This window comes from Sciurus vulgaris (genome assembly GCF_902686455.1).
Source record: "Sciurus vulgaris genome assembly, chromosome: 2".
Lineage (NCBI taxonomy): Eukaryota > Metazoa > Chordata > Mammalia > Rodentia > Sciuridae > Sciurus > Sciurus vulgaris.
In genome coordinates, this window is record NC_136462.1 from 132,060,881 (window position 1) to 132,087,174 (window position 26,294).

General features: G+C 43.6%; 1 protein-coding gene across 4 annotated transcripts in view; it reads left to right on the forward strand.

Moving 5' to 3' along the window:
- Positions 1-26,294, forward strand: part of OTUD7A (OTU deubiquitinase 7A) — a 346,216-nt gene that overhangs the window by 301,267 nt on the left and 18,655 nt on the right. For all 4 annotated transcript variants that reach the window (XM_079121947.1, XM_079121946.1, XM_079121949.1 and 1 more), the window contains 5 exons: positions 6,164-6,265; positions 10,187-10,314; positions 11,051-11,163; positions 20,725-20,852; positions 22,702-22,851. In XM_079121947.1, the coding sequence (XP_078978073.1) occupies positions 6,164-6,265; positions 10,187-10,314; positions 11,051-11,163; positions 20,725-20,852; positions 22,702-22,851 (621 nt within the window). The remainder of the gene's footprint in view (positions 1-6,163; positions 6,266-10,186; positions 10,315-11,050; positions 11,164-20,724; positions 20,853-22,701; positions 22,852-26,294) is intronic.

Consider the following 26,294-nt stretch of genomic DNA (forward strand, 5'->3'; position numbering starts at 1 on the left):
GAACATTATTTGTTCAAATATGGCTTCTGGCCCATTTGCTCTGTTTTCCTGAAAATAATAATCCAAGTTACATCCAAATCCCTGTCAAGGTAATCTCAAAATCTGGATCACGTGTGTGTGTTTTTTTGTTGTTGTTGTTTTTTAGTTCATTTTTATTTCATGTAATACTGGATAGGTGTTTGTTTATATATATATTCCTAGTAATTTTTTATTTGCTTTCAGACATTTTGCACATAAAATTATAGACTCTACATGGTGTTATACTTCTCTAGAGAGGGTCTGCCCTTCCCTCTGGTGACTAACTACCTTACTCTAGTGGGGGACTGCAGAACTGAGGCTGTTTTTCAGCCCTGATAAGGCTCCATCTCCTTCATATTCATGTCTGGTTCTTTAATATTTTCAACTCATTCTGTTACATTTTGAGAGACCTCCCTCTCTTCATAGGATAGTGTACTCTATATCTCATGAGCCATCTGAAAAGTCTGCTTTATGACAAGAACTGAAATGTCTGAGATTTTTACTCTGCTGGCAAACTAATAAACTAGCCTTCCACGGTTTCTTGGCGGCTGCAGAAGACCTGAAACTCCTGGATCAGAGGAGGATACTGCTATATTTAAGGCACATGCAACAGTTTTGAAGATCCACCCCAGGGCACATTTCTTAATGAAGAAGTCTCTAGGGTTAGTGCTAGATAACAAAATGTTATCATTGTATCTCATCTGCCCCTATATTTTTTAGGTTATAAGATCTTCTCTCCTTCATGTGCTGGGGTTGTTGCTACTCTATCCCTCACAAAATTAATGTGTACAATCATATTAGCTATAACTCACCCTTCAAAAAAAAAACTCATCTCCTGATCACAGCTGTCTCTAACCCAACAAGAAGGATAAAACCTCTTTACAAAACTGAACCGTAATTCAGTCTGAATCTTCTAGGTTTCCTTTTGACTGGACTGACACTCAGGTATACCAAATAGCTCAAGGTTGCCAGAGGGAAAGGAGCTACACAAAATGACCAGGATGCTCAGGCAAAATCTGAATTTTTAAAAACAGGCCAATGCAAACCCTACCTTGTTCATTCTGATCACTACCCAGGGAATAGCTGAAAGGAGATTATCCCTTTCTATAACAATCTCATACAGTGATTAAACTTCCTTATTAAGGCAATTGCATCTCCCAGAATTTTATATGTTGAAGCCAGAAACCCCAAAGTTATTATATTAGGAAGTGGAGCCATTGGGAGGAAATTAGGTTTCGACGCGGTCATGAGGGTAGCCCTCATAATGAGATTAGTGTCCTTATAAGAAGAAGAGACACAAGAGTTTGCTCACTCTCCCATGTGAGGACATGATGAGAAGATGGCCATGTACAAGCCAGGTAGAGAGCCTTTTACAGGAACCACATCAGCTAATACCTTGACCTGGGACTTCTGCCCTCCAGAACTGTAATAAATGTCTCATATTTAAGCCACTCAGTCTATAGAAGCTGTAGCTATAGAGCCCAAACTGACTGAGACAGATACACATAGGAGAAAGAGAGGGAGGCAGAGTCAGTGTCTTAGTCTGTTCAGGCTGCTATAACAAAATGCCTTAGACTAGGTAATTTAGAAACAACAGAATTATGTTGCTTACAGTTCTAGAGGCTATGAAGCCCAAGATTGAGGTGTTAGCAGATTTGATACCTGGTGAGGGCTCATTCTTCACACAACATTTCTTCTGTATGTGCTCACATGGTAGAAGGAACAAACAGACTCTCTCAGTCCCCTTTTATAAGGGTACTAATGTCATTCATGAGGGCAAGAGCTCTTATGAACTAATCTCTGCCCAAATACCTCATCTCTCAACACCCCTGGCCTGGGGATTAAGTCTCAAAATATGAATTGTTGGGGAACACAAACATTCAGACCATAGCAACCAGAAATCTTTTTGAGGTGACTTTTTAGAAAGCCACCCTATGCTCCATCGTATCAGGTACCTTTGGATAGTAGGAAACATGGAAACCCCAATGAAGCTGTCCGCTATCAGCCCATTGTTGATTGCTTTTTGATAAAAGGCACATGATTGACAGGCTGAAGACACTCTAGAAAGCCAAAAATATACAAGTATTCGTTTTAAAGGTCATAATAGTGTGGTCAGAGTTGATCGACCAGACCAGAGCTGCAGCTCTTTTACCTGAAGAAATGTCAGCAGCAGTGAGTCAGTGCCAGATCCCTGAGGGTCAGTCTTCCAGGAGCAGGCAGGAGCCCTGAGCATCGGTCTTCAGGGGCAGGCAGAAGCGCTGAGTGTCAGTCTTCCAGGAGCAGGCCGAAGCAGCATCTCAAGCAACACAGCTTCTCCCTCCATGATACAATGAGTTGAGGGCACACGGCATGCAGTGGGAACCTCTGCATCAGAAATTAAAGTCCTTCACTCTCTGCACCTCTGTGATGGTGAGAGTGCTGCCATATGTGGCTGGAGAGGGGCTCAGGAAGCAATGGTGGCAGTAGGAGGCGCAGGCTCCACAAGTCATCTCATCAGAGAACAAAGGCTCACTGTACACATTGATGTGAGTGGCCAAGATATTTGAATCAGCAGCTTCAATTTGCTATCCCATTTTGTGGTCCCAAAGAAGAATGTCTTTAATCTACCCGTGGGTGGTTTCCCAAGAGGCAGATCAAATTGCCAGGTCATTGACAAAAGCCCAAGAAATCAGCGAAAATATAATAAACTTCATCAATGGACTGTTGGCCAGAGCCATGAGTACAGCCTTGGGTCCTGCCCAGTGAACAGATGGCCAGGTCCACTTCCAGTTCTGCAGAGCTGGTGCTGGAGCGAACAGCTGTGCAACCCAGTGAACACCACCAGATTTCAGCTTAGTAGAGGCATCAGTAATCTAAGTCTAGGCATTTAGAGCACTCTGTGTATCAAGAGCCCCCACAGAATCAGTAATTCTACTTGGGACAGCAGTGTAGGGGATAAAGTTTCCTTCAAAGGGGTTTGTTGTCACCTTTTTATGTCATCCCAAGATGCTGCTGGAACCAAGCCAGCTGTATTCTTGGATGCCATTTCCATAGGATGAGTGATAGATCCATGAGTGTCTCTCATGAACAATCATAACAGTGACAAACAAATTATTTAGCAAATTGAACCCATCAGTAGATTATAACAAAGTTAGATTTATTCTGGGAATATAAATTGTATTAGTATTCAAAAAAATAATCCATTGACCATCTCCTGCTTCCAGGATCAATGGAATAGCTAATGACAAACCTGCCTGTCTGCCTACCCCAATGAGAAAAGAGAGACAAATTGTAGGACTTCCTCGAGAAGAACAACTGAAAGCTACTGCGGTACTTAGAATTAAAAGGGGTAAGAAACTGGAGATAGGAAAACCTGAGAAGTAAGCCTGAAGATGTAGTTGCTTTTACTCTGAGAGTTGCTGCCAAATTGAGGTGGAGGGAAAGATTTTGGCAAGACTTAGGAATTTTAGGCATATATTTACCTTGCCTGTAAAAGACTTTTTTGAATTTTTCCTGAGGTCCTTTGCTGAACACAGGGTAAGTGACTAAAAACCTGAGCAGAAAGCCTTAGAAAGTGAAGCAGAGAGTTTGGAACCACTATAGGGAGGGTAGGGAGGGAGTACAACAATTTTTATATAAAAATAGAGATACTGTCCTTCTGTGGCAGAGGACAGGTTTGCTCACTGTCCACCAAAATAAAAATAATGTCTCCCTCCAGGACAAAATTGGGAAAGGTTTGCTTTTAACCTGTTGTAAAAGTGTAGCATTCATTAAGCTTGTGGTTCCCCAGCTGTGACATAAACCCACTGAGTATACCATGTTCACCTGTGCCTGCTTCTGTACAACCCCTGTGAGATTTTATGCTCATGCTTCTTTGCTGTGCTGTAATGAAATCTTTTGTCTCTGACCCATGAGTCTCTTTTCTTCTTCCAGGATCCATGCAAACATGGTAGACTAACTATGTATATTTACAGTGTACAGAGTGATGTTTTGATGTACATTGTGAAATGATTACCACAATTAAGCTGATTGGCACATCCATCACCTCACACGGTTTCCATTTTTGATATGTAAGAGCATTTAACATCTATGCCTCAGCAAATTTCAACTACACAATATGTCATTAATAACTATGGTCTGCATTAGACCTACAGAACTTATTCATTCTCATAAATAAGACTGTATTATTATTGGAGTATTTAGTTCATTCATATTTAATATAAATACTGATATATTTTAGTTTAAATCTATTATCTTGGTTTACGTCTTAATGTTATCTTGCTGTTTATTCATTGGTTTTGTTTCCTCTTTTTTTAACTCTCTCTTGTACTCTCTTGAATTATTTATGGATATTTACTATATTCTCTTTTCACCTCTGTTAGTTCTACCTTTTTTTTTCTTTTTTCTTTATTTTTTTCTTACTTGCTTCACTGGCTAGGACTTCTAGTACTACATTGAATAGCAATTGTGAGAGTGGACATCCTTGCCTTTTTCCCACACTTAGAAGTAAAGCATTTGGTCTCCCTCCACTAAGTAGGATGTTAGCTGTAGGTTTGGTATATGTTGTTTATCAAGTTGAGGAAGTTCCCTTCCATTCCTCATCTTATGGAAGCTTTAATCATGAATAAGAACTGAAGTTTAGTAAATGCTTTTTCTCCATTCATGTTATAACTGTGTGTTTTTTTTCTGTCATTTGTTAATATAGTGTATTAGTTGATTAATTTTCAAATATTAATCCAGTCTTGCATCCCTGGAATAAACTCCATTTAGTCTTGTTGTACAATTCTTTGTATATATTGCTAGGTTTATATTTTATTAACTGTTGGGGGCTGTGCCATGTGGGCTGCACCAGGATGGCACCTGGCGGCCAGCCGGAGGTTGTTTTGATCACATCGGCAGTGAGGAGGTTGATTAATATAAGCACACCCAGGTGATTTATCATTGGCCGTATTCAACTAAGTCCACCACACAAGGCGTGCACAGGTGTTCCCGAGTGCTCCTGCTCGGGCCTGCTCCTTTTAACCTTTGCCATGATAGGGCAACTGGCTCCTTGCCTGATCTCAACTGGCGTGGCCCCGCCCTCCACCTCCTGTAGGGAATATAAGCGGGCAGTAGGCAGAAGGCAAGAAGAAGCAGCTAGCAGAGAGAAAAAGCAACAGCAAGCAGAAAGCAGCAGCAGTAAGCAGTAAGCAAAAAGCAGGAGGCAGCGGCAGAAGGCAGATGGTAGAGCGGAGAACTGAGAACACACCTCTAGGTCGTAGATCACAGGTCACAGTATGCGGGACGCACCACTAAGAAGCACCTCAACTAGATAGCACCTAGTTCACAGGATGCAGGACCTACCTCTAAGAAGAAGCAGCAGAACTCTAAGAAGAAATAGATCTCTGATACGCGTAAAGCCTGTCTTTCTCTAAAACTTCCTCTATAAGCAAAGCCTATCTTTCTCTCAAAGCTTCTCTTCCTCTAAAATCAAGCAAGCCTCTTTTTCCTCAATAAGCTAGGGAATAAGCAAGCAAGCAAGGCAGAAATAGAAGTAGTTTATTTCCAGTCCACCTCCAATAAATACCCGCGCAGTTGTTGCCGTGGGCAGCAACAGTTAACAATTTTGCAGTATATCCAAGAGAGATGTTACTCTATACTTTTCTCTTTTTCGTACTTTTTTCATTGGATTTTGATGTCAGGATAATACTGTCTTCTGGAGGAGATTGTACTGGGTTGGTTTTTGAGGGTAACTGTATATAGCAGTTGATTAGTGGTTGTTCTAAGTATTACATTATATATATGTACCTTATCAAAGACTACTGGAGTTGACATTTAACCACATTTAGTGAAGCCTATAAATCTTACTTGCCTTTGTGTTTTTTCATCCTCCACCATTCATAATTGCTTGAAATATGTACTGTATATACATTGAGACACACAATGTTATAATTTTTGTTTATACTATTAGATATAATTTAGAAAACGCTTTGAGTTTTTTAAACTCTTATATTTGCTCATATTTTTGCTCTTTATTTTATTTGAGAAAAGGTGGCCACAATGCTCTATCTTCCCACTGCAGTTCTTTAGAAAATCTATCACTGATGTTTGTGATAGCTTAACAAACACAGTCCCAAAGAGCCCTGCCTTTTCCATGCTTCTGTTCTAAGGTGAACTTCTGTTCCAGGTCGCCTGAACTGGTGGTCCACCGTGTGCACGAGCTGTAAACGGCTTCTTCCTTTGGCCACGACAGGGGATGGGAACTGCCTTTTACATGCCGCCTCACTGGGTAAGCTCTGCAACACAGACAGTGGCAGGGCTCCAGGCCTGCTCAATGCATGGTTAAAGCATATATGCTAAGTAGAGCCAACTGTGTCACTATCATTTGATAGAGTTCCCATGAGATGGAGTCTATAATCCTAGCCCTTCTGGTCAAGTATCTTACTGGAGTCGATTGACAGTTGAAACACATGTGAGAAAAGACCTGTCATAATAAAAGAAGCCTTCCTTGCAAGCACAGGCCCTGGGTTCGATCCCCAGCACCAAAAAAAAAAAAAAAACAAACAAACAAAAAAACACAAATAAAAAGAAGCCTTGAGTAAGAACTTCAGGGAAACTTCAGGAATAAGAATTAGAAATTAGAGACCTTGGCCTAAAATAATCCAAGAGGACTTCCTGGAGGAGGCAAGATCTTTACTGAGACTTGAAAAACCAAAAAGAGTAGAAAAGAGGACTTTCCAGGCAGGGAGACCAGAGAAATAAAGCACAAAGTCAGGAATCAACAGGGTGTTTAGAGGCAGAACACAGGGTGGGGATCTAGCAGGATAACTGGGGAGCAGTGCATGAGGTTGGGTAATTGTGGGGCCACCATATTGACAGCAATCTATAGTGAATTTGAACTGATAAGAATTTGAACTGATAAGGCATAGGTATTGCCTAGGGGAATTACCATGGTCAGAATATACAGAAGACATATCAGCAACCTTCCCCAACAGAGAGTTGAGCTTTCTGGTCACCCAAAATAGATATACATACATATAATATATATGTATGTATATATATTGCAGGTACACAGGTGTTGGTGGCAATATTTGTCAATATTGGGGTAACTGAGGGTCATAGTGGACTTTCTAGAAATTCAGACATTCCCTTGAGGCCCAGTGTTACATGCTTACATGCACAAGACCAAATCCATTTTAAAAATAAAGTCTGAATTTGTACCAGGGGCCTTACCATCAGGCCAGTTCATCAGTCCTGGAGAACATAGTCTTTGTCTAGGTGCTGAGACTCTTAAACAAGAATATGGTCTTTGGTGGTCAAACCCACTTCCCAGGTGAATGTGACCTTAACAGCACTGTGACCCAGAGCAACAGCTAAACCCTGATCTGTCTTTAGACTTCAGCAAGAGGTGGACGAAGATGAGATTGTACAGGGTTTTAAGAGAAATGGGCATCAGGGTCTGAGAAGAACCTAAGGAGGTTCAGAGGAGAATGATGACTGAGAATAAGGGGAATGTTTCATGAGCTTGATGACAGTAAAGGGCAAAGGCATCCACCTGCCTCCTTCCTTTCCATGAAAACTAGCACATCCTATTTTGTTTTGTTTTGTTGACATTTAAATGCATTCTACATTCAACATGGTAAGAAAATAAAAATCAATAACCCCACCATCCCTCGTTGTCCTGTTTTAACATTTTAGTATCTTGTCTTCCCATATTTTGTCTATTCTTCAAGTATAATTATAATCTCACTACTTTACAACTTGGAATTTGACATTTTCCACCTATAATTTTTAAATATGCCTTTTATTTTGATACAAATTAATCAACATATAATAATTGAACATATTTATGAGGTATAGTAACCTTAAATTTTTGGGAGAATTTTCCATGCTCTTCTGCAAAAAATGTGACTTAGTATTTGGGTCATATTTCATTACAATATTTAATACTAGTCACTCTACTTTTATTGAAAGCCTTTTACTTTGTTTTCTATAAAACCTGGAGAAAGAATATAAGAAATCTCTAATCTATGTCAAACAGGGGCCTTATTGCAAAGTCTCTGGCATGGAAATGGCTTTGTCCTCCAGATACTGCAGTATATACAGTCACTATCCCCATCAGCACCACAAGTGGGAAGGCCACATGCCACTGTGGAGCCATCTGATGGCACTTACCCCATGAGCACAATTGGACTTTTGGGCCCACCTGGGAAGAGCAATCTTCCCCTGGGCCTTGCACCTTCTATGGAAGAACTAAGCCTTGACTGACCAGAACTGCAAGGCTCTCCTCCAAGAATCCCCCACAATACAATGAGCTCAGATCTAAAAGACAGCTGGCCCTTTTTTTCCCAGTATGGGTTAAGTATCCCAAATCTGAAAGTCCAAATCCAAATTCCCCGCAAATCCGAGAATTTTTTAGAACAAGATGACACAAGTGGAGAATCCCACACTATGAAACATTGTTTCACGTACAAAATTAAAATATTGTATAAATCACTTTCAGGTCTGTGTATAAAGTATATATGGAACATATTCCAAAATATGGACAAATCCAAAATCTAAAACACTTCTGATCCCAAGCATTTCAGATAAGGGATGGTCAACCTGTACTTTGTTTTCATTTTGTGCTTGCATAGCTAAAATCCACAGGACTGCCCAAATGACCATGTACCATCCACCAGCAATGCCTGTTGAACAACTGAGAGGGCCTAACATTGCTCTAGGATTATTGGGCACACATAGAAATGACAATGATCCTGGAGTCAGGCCTGGAGGTAACCTTGTATGGAACAAGGAGACCTGTGTGAGAGAGACCTGCACTATGAGCCCTGGGATCTGAAAGTGATCAGAGTCCCAGAAGACAGCTGAAACAATCAGAGAATGAGTAAAGAGCAAGGAAGGCTGTTGTCCTTGGTCTGTCCTACAGAGAAAGACAAAAGCCTGGCCTTCTAGAAAGCCCACAGCTGACTTTGGTTATTGCTTAGCTGAGGATCAAAGCCAGCCTGAGCCTTTACAAACAGCATTCAGTTAAGGTCAAACTCTCCAGAGGCTCCAGCTCACTTGAAAGCCTGCCAGTTTCCTTGCTGCCATGTCCCCTTCATCCTGGCACCAGCCACCTTTCCCTCTTGCCTTTTCTCAAGTGCACCATATGGACCATCCATCTGGCAGAGGGGCCATCCTAGCCTTTCCCTCCACCTGGGACAGCAACTCAGCTCCTTCCCTCACTCTTTCGAGCCTTTGCTCTGATGTCTCCATCCATTCCCATAATAAAAAATGCACCTGCCACTGTCTTCTTCATCTGCTTCATCACTCCTTATTGTGTTGATGTTGTACATTGTGCACTGATTTAATGGATGCCTCAGTTGCCACTTTCCTACAATGTGTGTTTTGTCAGATTTTAGGATCTTCATGTGTCCTGGTCTCTGCCGTGCATATTCCCAGCACTTCAGATGGATGGATGGATGGATGGATGGATGGATGGATGGATGGATGGATGGAAGGATTTCCCCCATTTTTCCCCTATAGCCAGAGCTATACCCCTCGTTGGTGCTTATCCTATTAGTTGGGTTTTTTGACCACATCTGAGCTGCCCAGAGCATATACTCAAAGATGACTGGTGTATCTTTATAGCTCCTCAGCACCCAGAACAGATGAGAGACCTTCTCTTGGAGAGGCAGGCACCCACCCTCTCCTGGCTTAGATTCACACAGTGGCATCCACTGACAGTGCTTCTCACGAAGCTGAGATGTCCTAGAACATTGAATCTTGCAGAACCTGGGAGAGGCCAGAATGATATTGTTCATCCCAGCATGGGTCCCTAAGTGAGGATATATCAACTTGTCCTCAGAGGTAGTCCCCCACCCAAACACAAGACCCCAGCAGTGAACACTAGGTCTTTTTAAGCAAACCTGCAAGATTTGGGGTAGATAGCCACAGGTCCCAGAGAGAGTTCATATTCACTTTTCACCCACTATTGTTTCACTAAGAAGTGGGTGCTTCCTTAACCCACACGAGCTTAGGGAAGCATTGGCAAAGGGAGAGGAACGCTGAGTGATGAGAACTGAACAACTGACTGACATGGTATTACCTTTGTCTATGCAGACACAGGAGGCCAGCCTGGTAGTAGGTAGGAAAGTTTGAGTCCCCTCAAGCTTGCACCTTCCTCATGTCCTTTCTCTTTCCTCTGCTCCTTATGGTCCCCTGACTGCAGGAATGTGGGGGTTTCATGATCGGGATCTGGTTTTGCGAAAAGCTCTCTACACCATGATGAGGACAGGTGCTGAGCGGGAAGCCCTGAAGCGGAGGTGGAGGTGGCAGCAGACACAGCAGAACAAGGAGGTTGGTTCCTGCTGACCTGGTTGGAGCCTGGGACCCATACCAGATGCAGCCTTGGGTCATACTGGAGTCCAGAGTGTGGTCCCAGGTCCAAGTCCATCTTGTACGTTCAGGTAGAGGCAGCCTCTGGGATTAACGAGGAATTCCCTACTCAAGCCCATGGCAGAGGAGCCTCATTACAACACTGCAGCACTGTCAATAACAGCAATATGCCCACTTCTGGCCTAATTAGGAAAGCTACCACCTTCACTCTCAGAAGTCCCAACTTAGATGACAAATTATGTAGTCACCTACTATCAGGTACAGGCTATGGCTTCCAGCCCCCGTGTGTGAGCTCAATCCAGAGACAATACAAAGTGTCCCTAACCATGGTGAACATTAGCACTTTGCTCTTTTAGAAGAATCTGCCTGCTTTCTGACTGAAGTTGGCCTACTGACCCTTTAAATAATTTAATAGTCAGCCTCCAACCAAGCATGTGCAAGTTAATGTTCCCTCATTCCCATTTCCAGGAATGACCCTTGCTATTGGTAGACTCCCATTAGCTCTAAAATTAGAGACTAGGGCTTCTGAAAATGTATTGTCCAAACAAAAGGACACCAGTAGATTATCCAACTGAGTGATCCGGTGTGGCTTGGACCAAATCTGTTGATCTGGTGTGGCTGCCAGTGTGGGGAGGTGAGATGAGAGCAGCACTGTTGCCACCCACCCAACTCCTGAACCAGCTTCCCTTTGTGCCAGTCAGGGCTGGTGTACACAGAGGAGGAGTGGGAGCGAGAGTGGACGGAGCTGCTGAAGTTGGCCTCCAGTGAGCCACGCACGCACTTCAGCAAGAACGGTGGCACAGGTGGAGGGTAAGTGCTGTCCTTTCTAATCTCCCAGTCACCTAAGGCTTCAGACAGCATGGGGGTGGTGCAGGCACAGTGTGGTACCCGCAGGCTGTGGAAGACAGAAAGGTTGCAACTTTCTAATGTTAGATTGTAAGCAAGGCTGCAGGGGAGGTTGTGGGGGACAGCTGGACCCTGCCAGATACTGGGGAGGTGCACCCAGCCTCCACATGCATTTCACAAGCAGAGACTCAAGCTGGCATGAGCTTCCCATTGCCATTTCCTCGGGCCTCATCATGCAGAGCAGGCAGTGTCAGGGAGGGGACTGAGGGCATAGCCAGCCCCTGGAGGGACTCTGACAGTGGTCATTCCCACACATTGCCACTGCATGAATCATTGCTCTGAATGTCCTAGCTGCTGGGTTTGGGTTTTTTCCTGACTAAATATCTATTTAATCTGTGACTTCAAGTCACACAAAAAGCAAAATATCATTTAATTTACCCAGCATTTCTCAGCTAGGCTCTGTGGATATTAAACATGTTCCTGGCAAAAGGCCTCACATGCTCAGTGTGCTTTTAGGGGTAGTATGTTCCTGAAGGCTCAGCTCAAATGTTCCAAATGTTCCAGTGTGGGAATGAAGATCTGGCCCAGCAACAGAGTAGACCTGATGTTTCAGTGGGTATGAGCTTTGGTTCGTGCTGTTTGAACCTGATGGAAAGTGTTGGCCCCAGGAAAGGTCTCAGACAAACACCAGAAAATGTGAGCATTGACACTCAGGAGACCCACAAAAGGATCAGAGACTATGTGCAGCTTCTGGAGAGCCTCAGACTCACAGGCCCAGAAGCAGCTGTCTGGGTCCTCACACATGCTCCACAGTGGGGCCTGGTGCCTCCCCAGGGCCACCCCTCATTCAAGTCTCCCAGCTGGAAATGGGTTCCAATGGGGCCCACAGCAGCAGCAACAGCCTGGACTGTGTTCCAAGATTAGATTCTTCAGATATGGAAATCCACAAACACAAGCCCACAATTTCTACAGAATTGTTTATCACTTTTTTTTTTTTTTAATGATGTGGCTTGTTAGCATCAACAGTCCATCTTATGGACAAGCATGTTTGAATGTTTGGAGACAGGCATCCTGAAGACTTAGTCAGTTCCAGAACACATGATCCTTTTCTTCTTCACACTTCCCAAGTCCCACCCTAATGGGTCTCAGTTGTTCCTCAGCTTCTCTTTCACTGTCCTGCACCTGCCACAGGGTAGATATCTGATAAATCTAGAGAATTGGATTTAATCCAGGTATTTCTATCAGGATATAGAAGTGATTGGGAAAGATAGCAGCAATAATAACAATAAAAATGAGTATATTAGTCTGCTTTCCATTGCTGTAACAAAACACCTGAAGGTGGGTACTTAGAAAGAAAAGAGATTTATATAGCTCATAATTTTGGAGACTGAAAGTCTAGATAACATAGCAATGGCTCTGGCAAGGGGCACCCTGATGATATCACATCAGAGTGGATGCTACCATGGTGGGAGGGCATACACAAAGGAGAAACCATGTACCAAGAAAGGAAACCAGAGCTCAAGGAGGAGTCAGACTTGGTTTTTTATAACAGTCTTTTAGAGAGAACTAACTCAAGGTCCCTCAATTTCTTCTAAAGGTAACTTCCTCAATGACCTAACAACCTCCCATTAGTTCCCACCCCTTTAAAAAGGTTCCACCACCTCCTGTAACTGCCACATTGAGGACCAAGCTTCTCACATGTGAACCCTTGGAGGACACACTCAAGCTATCTGCAAACCATAGCAATGAGTAACTATCACCACACAGATGTGCCTCCTGAGACCCCCATTCAGGAGGAGTTTGTCCACAACCCCATGGTTGGTCCAGCCCATCCAACTTCTAAGCCACAGCCTCAGCTTCTGCTGCCTGCTCTCTGGGACCTTGAGGAGTCTGATGGGAATGGAGGTGGAGGAAGCACCTGGAGTTCAGCCCCACCCCTCCTCTAGCGGCAGAACAGAGTAGCAGAGAGGGCCTCCTTGGTGATGGACAGCAGCTCTTGATCTTTTTTGGTTCTTCTCTTTCTCCCACCCTTAAGACCTGAGAGGGGCGTTGGGGCACTCAGGCCAGGTGACTGCTCTCCTGCCCTCAGGAAGGCTGTTTTGGTGTTGCTGAGACCTGCTCCTGCCCTTCCTCTGTCAGTCCAGCAGGAGTTGTCCTGTGCCTCTACATGCCTGTCCCCACTCTCAGGACCCCTGAGGATTTTGTTGTGCCACTGGCACCCCCTTCACCAGTTCAGTTTTTATTGTAGTGATAAAAATGTTCCTGGTCAGGAGCAATGAATGACAGAGGAAGAATGTTGTTTTTTCCAGGTCCTGACCTTTTGAGTCCCCAACTCCACTGTTCCAGGGACCAGCAAGTTTGGGAAACAGCAGGACCACAGCCCCTGCTGTCCTCTTTTATCAGGTGGAATAAGGACAGGGAGTGAGACAGTAACAGCCAGCACAGTCACCAGCGCCACAGGAACCCTCCTGCTTCTGTCCATCTTCACAAACTAGGGCAAAGAGACTCTGTCTAGCGTGTACCCAAGCCCTCATGACTAGTTTCACCTGGGTTTTCAGTGGCTCCTGGGGCTCAAATCCTTCACCCAACCCCATGACCCCTCATGCGGAGTTCAGGTTGTGTGACCTGTGTCTGCAGCCTGCACTGGATAGCGACCAGACCCACAGCAGCCAGTAGGTCCCAGCAGCTGCACAAAGCCATCCAAAGTGGTGCCCTGGCACTGTTGAGACACACCTCTTACATCACCATTCTCATCAGACAGTCTCGCTTTTTGCCCTTTACACTTCTGTACTTTTTTTCTTTCAACAATAAGTATGAATCACTTTCATAACCTAAAATCAACAATATGAATGCCTGTTCATAAAACATTAAATGGTAGGGTCTGAGCACTCAACCACAATCTAACAAAAGAATTAAGGTGCCTTTATGAATCTCTCAGATGACCAGGTGTTGTCCATGTTTGTATGAAAGTGTGGTCCCCACTCCTGGGATTCACAGTTCTGGTTACCACCTCACAGGAGAGAATGAAGAATCTATAGAAAGTTTATAGAGGAGAAAACAGCAACCAAGGGTGGGATGGGTGTGTACTTGTTTAAAGAAAGGGGGAAACTCTAGGTTCCATTGAAGGACAGAGACAGAAAGTGTGATTGATATTGAGGACCTGAAGAAAGTGGGTGAGACCCAGGAGCATGGGCTGGCAGCAGAGACAATGGCTTCATACCCCTCCCATCAAACCCTATCCTGCAAACCTGGGGCACCCCTTTCACAAATTGGAAAACTCAGCTTGAATGGAATGAAGTGACCTTTCCAAGATCACAAAAATGATAATTGAAGGAGCCAAGAAGTAGGAATTTGGTCTATTGTTAAGTGTCCTCTTTGGAGTATGTCCCACAGCCCAACAAAATCTCTTAAATACAACACGGTTTGCAAAACCTTAGATGATGGATCAGCCTGAAAACAAAGCCACCCTTCTGGGTTGGGGAAACAGGAGCAAGACACAGCCACTCCAGTCCCCACACCAGCCCTGAATGCTCAAGTTGGAATCCTGAGCCAGTGATGTGGGGGATACTTTTAAAGTGCCAGCAATGGGTGTCCTTTCCAGTGGAGAAAGAAAAATGTCCCCCAAGAATTAGAACAGTATGGGGCAAACTATAATTACTCCTAATATTTTGGTGCTCCTAAATAGAGTTAGAACTTTTGTATGACCATAGAGCCATAGTTCAAGTTAGGTGTTCTGCTCCCAGGTGCCCTGCTCCCTTCTTTTTATCTGTAACTCAGAAGACTCTGTCTCTATGAGTCCTAAGAATTAGAGTCTTGCTGCTCTCTGACATGGAGTTCTGTGGATGATAGAATAATGACACCTTGTTTTCTAGTCCAATCCTCCATGATGATTATGCCCAAACTCTCCTCTAAAGTTTGGTGTGCTTTTTTGCGATCTCACCAACAACACAAAAGCTCTGGAATGTCTTTCTGATTCAAGATTTGAGAAGGTTTACTGTAAAAAGCATGGATTTTTAGGTGCTTCTGTTTTTGTTCTATTACTTGCATGTCAAGAATTATGTTAATGGTCATGAACAAAATTCAACTATTCTTGTGTAGGAAGTGATCTATGGGATAAGAAAACAAGGGACATGTTTGCAAGTCACTCAGTTTGCTTTTACAAGGGATATATTTAACTCAATAACATGGATTTAATCTGTGACCCCCATGTCTCAGGGACTGGAGAGTCCTCACCTCTGTGTTGTTTTTTTCAAGTCCCACTTGTTGCTTTGTTCCTTATCTGAATGTTTCCCTGAAGTACACACAGTGCTGTTCTAAGGCCCCAGCTCTTTTGAGATTTCATTATATTATATTTTGTCTGCCCATTCAGACTACAGCATCCTCATGGTGCAATCCAACCAAATTATTTCTTTTAATTCTCTTTCAAACCCTAGCTTAGTGCTGGGGACATAATCTTGTGTACATAAGAGCCAGAACCAGAGCCAGGAGGCATGCAGCTGACCATGTCCCTCAATCCATGCACACCATCACTGAGATCCAATACATGAGAAGGCAGGGAGCAAAGATCAGCCCCAACTGATGGATGCTCATCCATTTTCCTACACAGACTTTGTCTTGGAGTCAGAATAGGAGTGCTGGCTCTCTCAATGTGCCAGGATTCCCTAGGGACTAGAGAAGGTTTAGTGTGGTTGGATGGGAATGAGAATAGTACCACATACTGAGCCCCATTGCATGTCAGGTAGGTGTTTGAAACTGTCCTTATCATTGCCAAGGACTGATAAGGAAGCATAGATTCAAAAGATTAGGTTATATATTAGTTATTGTTCTCCAGGGAAATGGAAAAAATATACATAAATCTTCTTGTAGGTGTGTGTGTGTGTGTGCGTGCATGCGTGTGTGTGTGTGTGTGTGTGTGTGTGTGTGTGTGCAAGAAACTTTCCGCCATCTTTAGGGTCACTGAGCAGTTTCTGTTTTGCTCAAATGGCCCCTGTGCTCAACAGCTGCTGCCCATGTTCAGCCACAAGTCTGCATGCTATACATGGCCCAATTCCATGCCCTGGCCCTGGTATAGCACTGGGAATAGATGGATACATGCTTTACAAGTAGGGCAGGAGTGGGTGGATGAGCAGATGAATTGATGAGTGCACAGGTAGTGGATGTATGGATGGATGGGTAAATGGGTGGATAGATGCCTGTGACATGTGGTCTAGAGTTACCTGAGGGCCTTTAGAATGCCTTTCATTGCACCAACACATATTAAGTGTTCAATGAACATTTACTGTTTTTTCAGTTTGAAACATAGTGACCTACTTCAAATTTTGCATGGGAAGAATACCATGCCAGTAGAGTGGTGCCTAGTGCTCAGCCTTTTCACTGTTGTTATACAGTGGGGTCCCTTCTGCACAGCTGTTCAGATGCCAGAGTGTTCTATCATGGAGTGACCTTCCTTCTTTCAGTTTGATATCTGACTCATGAACCACTCATCTCTTTTCAATGCTGACCTTTCCATGCATTGAATTAGAGAAAGAACAGCACTCCACATTTCTAATCAGGGAATTTTTCCCCCTGAATGTGCTAGTTGTTACTTCCATGTTCTCTCCTATTTGCACTGCTTGTTGTCTTGTTCAGCCATCCACTTGCCTGGCACTTACTCACTTACTTAGTGTGTGGCAGAGACAAACAAGCAACTTACTGAAGAACTTGGCCCCAAACACCTGCAGCTTGACTCTCAGGTATAGATAGTCAAGATAATCACCTGGCACCTGAAAATGGCACCCAGCAGCATTGAACTTAGACTCTGGAAAATGTATATATAAATATAAATGTGTATATAAGTATGTAGATATACATATATATGTGTATGTATATTTATATGTGCATATTTATAGTACATACACATAAAAATTTTGTTCCTGTTCCCCAGTATCTGCAGGGATTTAGTTCCAGGACCCCCAAGGATACCAAAATCATAGATATTCAAGTTCCTTAGATAAAATGATGAAAGATTTGCATAAAACTTATGAATGTAATCCCATATACTTTAAATCATTTCTAGGTGACTTATAATACCTAATACAATGTGAATGCTACCTAAGTAGTTGTTATACTCTATAGTTTAGGAAATAATGACAAGAAAATAAGTGCATACAATTGTTTTGTATTATTTTTTATCTGCAGTGGCTTGAATCTGTAGATGCAAACCTCATAGATACGGAGGGCTGATGATATAGACATATATTAAGTCAATACATATTTAAAACATTCCTTTCCTCTTTCCATTACTTCCTAAGACATTTTGCCTTCAAGTCATTAGGTGGTACAAAGCAGGGTGGGTATCTGCAGAGAATGGGAGATGGGAGAATCAAAAGATGATCAGGTGTCGTATGCGATCAAGGTCGAAGAGGACCACCTCAAGTGGGAGAAGGGAGGTTCCAGCGCAGATGGGAAATTGCTTACATATAAGGAGACTGATCAAGTAAGTAAAAGATAATCTTATTAATAGAAATGAGGTTTCTCACTGTTGGAGAAGAAAGTTACAAGTAGAATGAACTTTGTGGCATTAGACTATAATTGGAGGTATCAGTGAATGCAAGTCTCCTGTAAATGTTGAAGTAGATGATTGAGAGACAGAGGGAGAGAAGTATGAAAATAAATATGCAAATTCTATGTGTATGTATGAACTTGAACCACCTATGCCAAGGAGCAAGGTAGTGCTCCAGAACTTGATAGGAGGATGCTCTAAGAACATAGACCCACTGAAATAAGTCAAAATGACCAAATCAAAGAGTATTTGAGCATCAAAATACCACAGATATATTATAAACCATTGAATAAAACAGAAAACCAGAAATCCACAGTGCCATCAGTGTGTAAAGGCTGAGTGAGAAACGGAGTATTTGCATATGTTCAAATTTCCTCCCCACACAGATGATCCTCAAAAGCAATCAAGTCACCATCTCCCATGGTGAGACAACCTGCCATTCCACACACCTGATAAGAAACCATGGGGACTCAGCATGACCCAATCTTACCTAGTAATGAAAACCAGAGAAACCCAAATTAAGCACATTCTTTGAAAGGCCTGACCCGTAATCTTCAAGATCAAGCAAATGTTAAAGTCATAGGAGTCAAGGAAATCCTAAAAAACATTCCAGGTTGAAGGAATCTAAAGAGGCACCACATATAAGAGCCATTCAGGAATCTTTATTCTAAAAGGCATTATTGTAACAAGTGGCACACCACCATGAATGGGGTCTGGTGATTGAGGTGTCCTTGTTAATTTCTGTTTGTAGTCTGGTTGTGTAGAAGAATGTTCTAGTCATAGGAATACACACTAAACTTATCTAGAGTAATGGGGCATCAGGTTAGAGATTTATTTCCAAATAGTCCAGGGTAGGGGAGTGTTTGGAAGTTTACTATATGTACAACTTTTTGTGAGTTTTGGACTGCTAAAATAGTTTTTTGAACTATTAAAATAAGGTAAATTGAATCAGAAAAAAAGAAAAAATACATAAGCATTATTATATGAAAACTGCCCAGGTGAATATCATGCATTTCCTACGTGTTTAAGTCACTTTTCACTGTTTTGACCAAAAGACCTGACAAGAACAATTAGAAGAAAAAAAAATTATTTGGGGCTTACGGTTTCAGAGGTCTCAGTCCATAGACAGACAATTCCATTCCTTGGGGCAGAACATCATGGTGGAAAAGTGTGCTGGAAGAAAGCAGCTCAGGAAGCAGAGAAAGAGCTCTGTTCAACAAGGACAAAGTATATATCCTGAAGACACCCCCCAGGGACCCACCTCCTCCAGCCACACCCTACCAGTCTACAGTTACCACATTAATCCCTACCAAAGGATTAATGTGCAAATTAGCTTAAATCTCCTATAGCCCAATCATGTCATCTCTAAACTTTCTTGCATTGTCCCACAAGCTTTTGGAGGACACCTAATATCAAAACCGTGCAATGCTAGGAATCACAGCCTTTGTTCTGGAAATAATTGAAGCAGTTGGCTGAGAGGTAAGCACATGGTGCTGTTTCCTCAGGCCAGTGCCAACCTGTGCAATATCTGCAGCGGACTTCTTCCAGCCTCACCACCCATGGATACCCAAGTTCAAGAATGCCGAAGTCCTCTCTATAAAATGGCATAGTACTTGCATATTAACTTACATGTCCTTCCATATACTTTAAATTCTCCTTAGATTACTTGTAATACCTAAAACAAGGTATGCCTACACATCACTCCATTCACATGATTCACTCTAGTGCAAGTTTTTCCTTTAGGAACTTTCTTGAATATTTTGTTTACTTATTTTTTTATTGAGTATTGAATCCAGGGGCACTTTACCACTGAACTATATCCCCAGTTCTTTTTTGTTTTTGTTTTTGTTATTTTTACTTTGAGATAGGGTCTCAATAAGTTGCTTAGGGCCTTGCTAAATTGCTGAGGGTGGATCCTCCTGCCTCAGCCTTTAGAGTCACTGGGATTATAGGTGTGTGTCATTGTAGCTAGCTAGAATTTTATTTAAAATATATTTTCAACCCTTGGATGCGGAATCCTCAGATGTAAAGAGTGACTGTATTCTCAAATAAGCTTGCATTTGCTGGCCTTGACCCCACCTGCTGTAGTTTTCGGAGACCTTCCTCACTTACTTTGGGGCATCCCCAAGGTGCTCAGCAGTAAATCCCAGAGCTCCCAAGTGATCTTGGCTGGGCACTGCCACCTGGCTGGCACTGTGGATATAGCTAACGCCCCATCTCATTATAAGCTCGCCTCTCTATGTGCTCTTCCCTTTGGGGATGGCCCTGTTGTTGAAGGATATTAAGGCTCCAGTCTTCTGCCCAAACATCTGAGAGTTTGCGCGAAAGCAGTTATTGGCACCTGCTCTTTCCTTGAGCCTCAGGCAGGAGCCAGGAACATGAGCTAGAGAAGACCTGGGTAGCCAGGTTGCACATTCACAATGACTCTTTCCCACTCAGGCAGCCTTCTCACTGGACTCTTCCATCAGAGTTTTGCCTAGAAGGCTTTTCAGATCTTGGTAACAATGAACCTCACTAGTTCAGAATCCGATGTTCCCTGAGTGTCCCTGGAGTCTCTGAGGCATGAGGTTTCAGCCTAAGCTTCTATATGAAAAAATGAACAGAAAAGGAGGCTCCATTTTCTAGCCCCCACTGCATCCTTGTTAAACACCAAAGAGAACAAGCTTCCCAATTGCCACAGACTCTGGGGGCTACTTGTACCTGCAGAGAAACTTCTCTTAACACTGGCTAGCAGCCCTCACCTGCAGATTCTCTCTTATTTGTCTCCTGAGACCATACAACCCAAGGTGGGAGTGGGGAGCTGGGATTTGGGCATGTGTGGCCAGTGGAAGGTGTGGAAGGTATCCTCAGATGGCATGGCTGGCCAGGACTCTGGAGATAGGATATGAAGAGGGGATGGTCAGTCCCTACAGAGTCCCCTCCATTTTTTCCATCTTTCATCCCAATCTAGTCCAGTGACAAGCTCACTTGATTTTGTTCCCTAGTGTGGACAACTCTGAGGACCCTGTATATGAGAGCCTGGAGGAATTCCATGTTTTTGTCTTAGCCCACATACTAAGAAGACCGATCGTCGTCGTGGCAGATACAATGCTGAGAGACTCAGGAGGAGAGGGTGAGTGTCTTAAGGAGATGTATTTCATCATGCCCCAGAAAGCCTCAGCATCCCTCTAGAAGAATAGACAGGCTTCTTCTTCTGTTCCTTATATTCTTTCTGGGAACATCTGGGCTCCCAGAAGACCACCAAGCCTTGCTCTGCATGAACAAAGATCACGTTATTCCCTGTATTTCTTCTTCCTCCCTTGTGGCATCAGGCACTGCTCTTGCCCATCTGCCTTGCAAGTCAACAGCAGGAAACCTTGAGAAATCTGGCTGTTGGACAGCTGGGAGTCCCCATCATGTGTCCAGAACTCAGCAGACAGCCTACACCCTCCAAAAGTCCCAGGCCTTATCCCTGTGGGTGCTCAGCTACTTAAGTCCCCTCAGGCCCCTTTGCAGATTACACAGCTATTAAAGAGAGAAGAAAGGAAGATGGAAGTGTGAAGTCACCATGTTCCCTACTTTACAGATGAGGAAACCGTAGGCCAGAGAGGTTAAGCAATGTCCCCACCCAAGTTCAGCCCAGGGAGGAAGTATTCTACCATATGTCCTCCCTCAAACCTGCAACCTCCCAGAGTTGCTAGAGTCATGGCAGGGTGCCCCAGGGATCCCACAGGGCCTGCCATACTCTCTGAAGAGGCGGGAAAGAAGAAGAGCCAGATGGTGGGATGAGTGACACCCTCCGGTTCCCCATGTACCCACCCTGACTCTCAGCCCCTACTCTAGTGGGTTTTCACTTTCTCTTCACTCCCACAACCATTATGAACATATTTACAGCTAGGGAATTCCAAACAGTGAGTAGCCCAGCAGCATGACCCTCCGCCCCACTTAAATTTAAACCTGCACTTTAACAGTCTTCCAGAGAATCCTACAAATTAGACTGTGGTTCTTCAGGATGGGTTACAAAAAAAGTCCAGTATTGCCATGATTATTACATGGGCAGGCAGCCAGTAAGACACAGGGTCCTGCCTCATGTCACCACCTTCTCTGTGGGACCCAGGAACATGAGTCCTGCTGAGGGCTTCAGCTCTCAAGGGCAGTCCCAGTACTCCTATGGGGCCCTGCTGTGCAAGCCCAGGACCCAGCTCCTAGTACCCATAGACCCACTTTCATTCTTCCTTCAGCCTCTTACAGATGGATCCTCACCTCTTGCAGGATTCTACTTGGTACTGACCAATATATAGACAGCAAGGGTGGGGAAGCATCCCAAGAAGTCAACAAAGATGGCATGAAGGTGATTCTCCCTGCATTTTGCTCAAAGGAATGCCATGCATCTCTGGGGCCAAATGCAAGTCTCTTTACAATCAAACTATAGATGCAGTTTTAGGGCATCTAATATTTCCAGAAGTGAGTTTGTTTGAGCAAGAATTTTTAGGTTTCCCTTCCCTCTATTTTATGACTAAGGAAACACAAGATTATGTCTCATTGTCCAAGAATTAGGTCCTGTTTCTCATTTCCTGGCTGACTTAAAGCTTGGTGCTGGAGCTCTCTGGTTGTTTCCTTCTGATTCAGCAGAAGAGGCTCTCAAAATAAGGAACAAACACACTCTCAAGATGTGTAGATATTGTTTAATATGCAAACATTTTAATGAACACTAAGAAAGAGAGACATACATCCAGTAAAAACAAAAACAAAAAAACATCATTTTCCAGGTGGGCTGTAAGAGCATGTCATTGCTAACTATCTTGGCTTCATCCTGACCACAGGGCTCTTGATCACCTATGCAGATCTCAGGGCAGCAAGCCATCCGGGATGATAGCAGATCACCATAGAAACCCGGCAGCCCTAGCCCTCAGTATGTCTTTCCTCCCCTCCTGGTTCAGAATCTCCCGCTCCTCAAGCCTCCCCCCTGTTTGTGTCTGCAGCCTTTGCACCCATCCCATTCGGAGGAATTTACCTGCCTTTGGAGGTCCCTCCCAACAGATGTCACTGCTCACCTCTGGTTTTAGCATACGATCAAGCGCATTTCTCAGCCCTTGTGTCCATGGAGCAGAGAGACCAGCAAAGAGAACAAGGTATGCCTAGCCCCTGAGAGACAGGGCACACAGGGGTTGGGTGAGGGCCATGGGAAGGGACAGCCTTGGTGGGCAGAAGAGATACAAGAGGTGTAATGTGGACAGCTCCTTTTAGAAGCACACCTGTGCACACGTGCAGGGATGGTTTCTGCATAAAACTACTGTGTGTATGTGTGTGCAGATGTTTTCACCAAAAATAACAATGTTAAAGACAATGTTTCATTTAAAATGGAACAAATGAATAATTCCACCAGGCTTAAATGGCCTTTACTGGTTGTTCCTTTTTCACATGTACGCATATGAATTTTTAATCTAAATTTAATTTTAACTGATATATAAAATCATAAAAATTATTATGGTGTACTATGTGATGTTTTGATGCATGTATACACTGAATAATGCTCAAATCAGGGTAAGTATACCTCTCCAAACATTTTTTTCTCTCTCTTCAAACATTTATCAGTGCTTTATGTTGAAAGCTTTCAAAACCTTCTAGGTTTCTTGAAATATAGTATCCCTACTTTAAAGTTTTTAAAAAATCACATCTAGGCCAATTATTGTTAATATACTATATACATATTTTATATAGCTATAATTCATCATAGATGTAATTTAAAAAATAAAGTTCCTCTAAAGCAGGGTTTGGAAAACTATGGCCCACCACCTAGTTTTATAAATAAAGTTTTGTTGGAACATGGACACATTCATTCATTGTCTGTAACTGCTTTGGCATTACTGAGCAGAGTTCAGAGTAATCACATAGTCTGGGTAGCCTCAAAACCTAAAATATTTACTAACTACTATAAAAGAAGTTTGCTCACCCTGCTCTACAGTAAGCTTCTGAATCAAATGGTCAATGTTTCCCTCCATTACAGCCAAGTTTCCTGCAAGTAGGCATTTCAGTACTTTCGGGGTTACTAGACTGTCCCACAGGCTGCACACTGTACAGTTATAGCCACCAGTCTTAAGCACATGTGTGACTTCTTTCTACTGATGCAATGTCTTTGCTAGGGAACTTGGGGGATTTTGTTTAAAAAGTTTGCTGCTCTCTCATGTTAGCCATGATAGGTTTGTGATTAACTGAAAAGAGAAGGGAATCTCTTCTTGTCACTCTATTTTTCACTATAAAAATTATCTCCTAGGAGACTGAAGAATAGGCAGTCTGGGCTACTTTCAGGGTCTCTGCCATTGGTATAGTCCCAAGAATCCCAAGAGACGTGTCCAGACCGCCCACAGGGCAGGAGGCTCAAGGTGTCCAATTCTGACCTTTAATAGTGAGTATGTAGCATGGGAAGTAAATACAGTGCTAAAATTGCTCCTATCAGGGCTTTCAAATGCTACCCCTTCCTGAAGATGGCTGGTGTGGAAGGGATGCACACAGATTGACAGAACTCTGCCTCCTTCAGCTCATAATGTTTGCCTCTTACCCTGCTGGTCAGGAGTCAGGGAGTGAGGTGCTGTTCCCCTTCCCAACAGCTGATGAAGACCCAGAAAATCACACATTTGGTGCAGGTAGGGATTTAAGTCCCAGGAATGGAAAGGAGACAGAGGCTAGAGCCAGCCATAATGGGAATATTATGTTGCTCTTTATTATTTACAGACCTCTCCATTCTGCCACAGATAGAAATATTGAATCACTAAAGCCTGGGAGAGCTTTTTGCTTTTTTTTGTTGTTGTCTCTCTACTTTGTGTCCAGTGGTGCCTACACTCCTTCCTGATGTGTATTGTTTGATTTTCATTTTTTTGTTTTTGGAGGTGGGGTCTCTCTATCTTGCCCAGATTGGTCTCAAACCCCTGGGCCCAAGTGATCCTACTGCCTCAGCCTCCCAGTAGCTGAAACTACAGATGTGCCACTGTGCCCAGCCTTCCCTGGGTTTTTAGCTCTTCTCAGGACTTGCTGCAGCTCTTGCAAGGGGAGAGGGACCTTCTCAGGATGTGTAACTCAGCCTGGGGGCTGGGCCTCCCTATGTAGTGCCCTGGAGAGTTTCTGTGGTCAGAGAAGAATGATATCCCAGGGCTGGCATCTCTTATGGCTGAGCAAGGGGTTCAGATATCCAGGTCCTCCTCACAGAGCCATTGAGCTATCTTTTAGGCCCTCTAGATTCTACTTTTGAGTGTTTCCACAGTGGATATTAAGGCATCCTTCAATGAAAAGACAACTGTGGAGGATGCTACTGCCTATCCCTTCTCAGGAGTGTTGCAGAGGTGTGGGTGGTTTTGCTTCGGAGAACCTGGTTTGTTTTATTCTAAAAATGGGTTCTGGCCCCCAGTGCACTATGCAAGTGGTCACAGTGGGGCTCCCAGGGCCCCCCTCAGCTGCAGATAGCCTGCTAGACCACTGCTCTGAGTCATGGCTACCTCCATGGCCATCACCCAGCACTGCACATTCACCCACCCAGTCCTCTCAACCCACAGAAGGGCAGATATTATTGTGTTGCCTTCCACATGAGCCTGTAGAGGCAGAGAACATACCCACAGGCTAGGTAGCATCTGGGCAGTGCCAGGTCCTTGAGAGGACAAAAGTACACTGCAGACTTGGAGCCTTTAAATTCAATAGCTTCCTCTTATCCTAGGGAGATACCTTCAAGACACCCTTCGGGGATGCCTGAAACCACAGATGGACCTTCCTTCTGGGCCTATGACAGACTGCAAGGGATTGATGAATACCAGGTCCTAGCAATTCAGCCACTATCACTGTTGCACAGAAGTTGAGGGTGGTGGGGAGAAACAAAGAAGACATCAGAACCCCAACCAGCAAACAGACTCAGTCTCTTTTCATGGCCTTTATGATGTAAAGGAAGCGGTGCATAAAGCCACTGATATAAGTCCCCTAATGAAGGTATGTCCAGAATAGCATTAGGCTGCAAGGGGCTGAAACAAGAACAAGCTGTTGTTGCTTCTTTAACACAGTCACCAGAGGTAGGTAGTCCAGGACTGATGCAGAAACTCTATTCTCCAGAACTCAGGCTTCCAGCCTGAGGGAGACTTGATCCATTCTTATTTTGTGATCTCAGCCTCATGGTCATATGATGAGTGCTATAGCTCCAGGCATTACGTCTACATTTTAGGGTCAAATGCCTTCTCTTCCTAATTTTTTTGTCTTTTCATGTGGGAAGAAAGCCTCCCCACTCCAGGTACCCATAGCTGAACTCTCCACTTGTAGTTTTCTGGCTGCAGAGCAAACTGAGAAGTGAGGCCACTAGAGGAAGGAGGAAGCAAGCCAGCTCTGAATTGGCAGGAGAGACAGCTCTAGATTGGCAGGACCGTTCAGGCATTTCTATCTGGACAGTCCTCTTTCTCTCACCAGCAATGACCACCTTGCCCAAGGAAAGTCAAAAGTGTAGAGGTGAACTCTTTACCAACTGGACCCTTGTCTGGAAATAAACCATCACTGGTTGATAGGCTTTCAACCAGGATGAATGTACCAATTCCCTTCCAATACC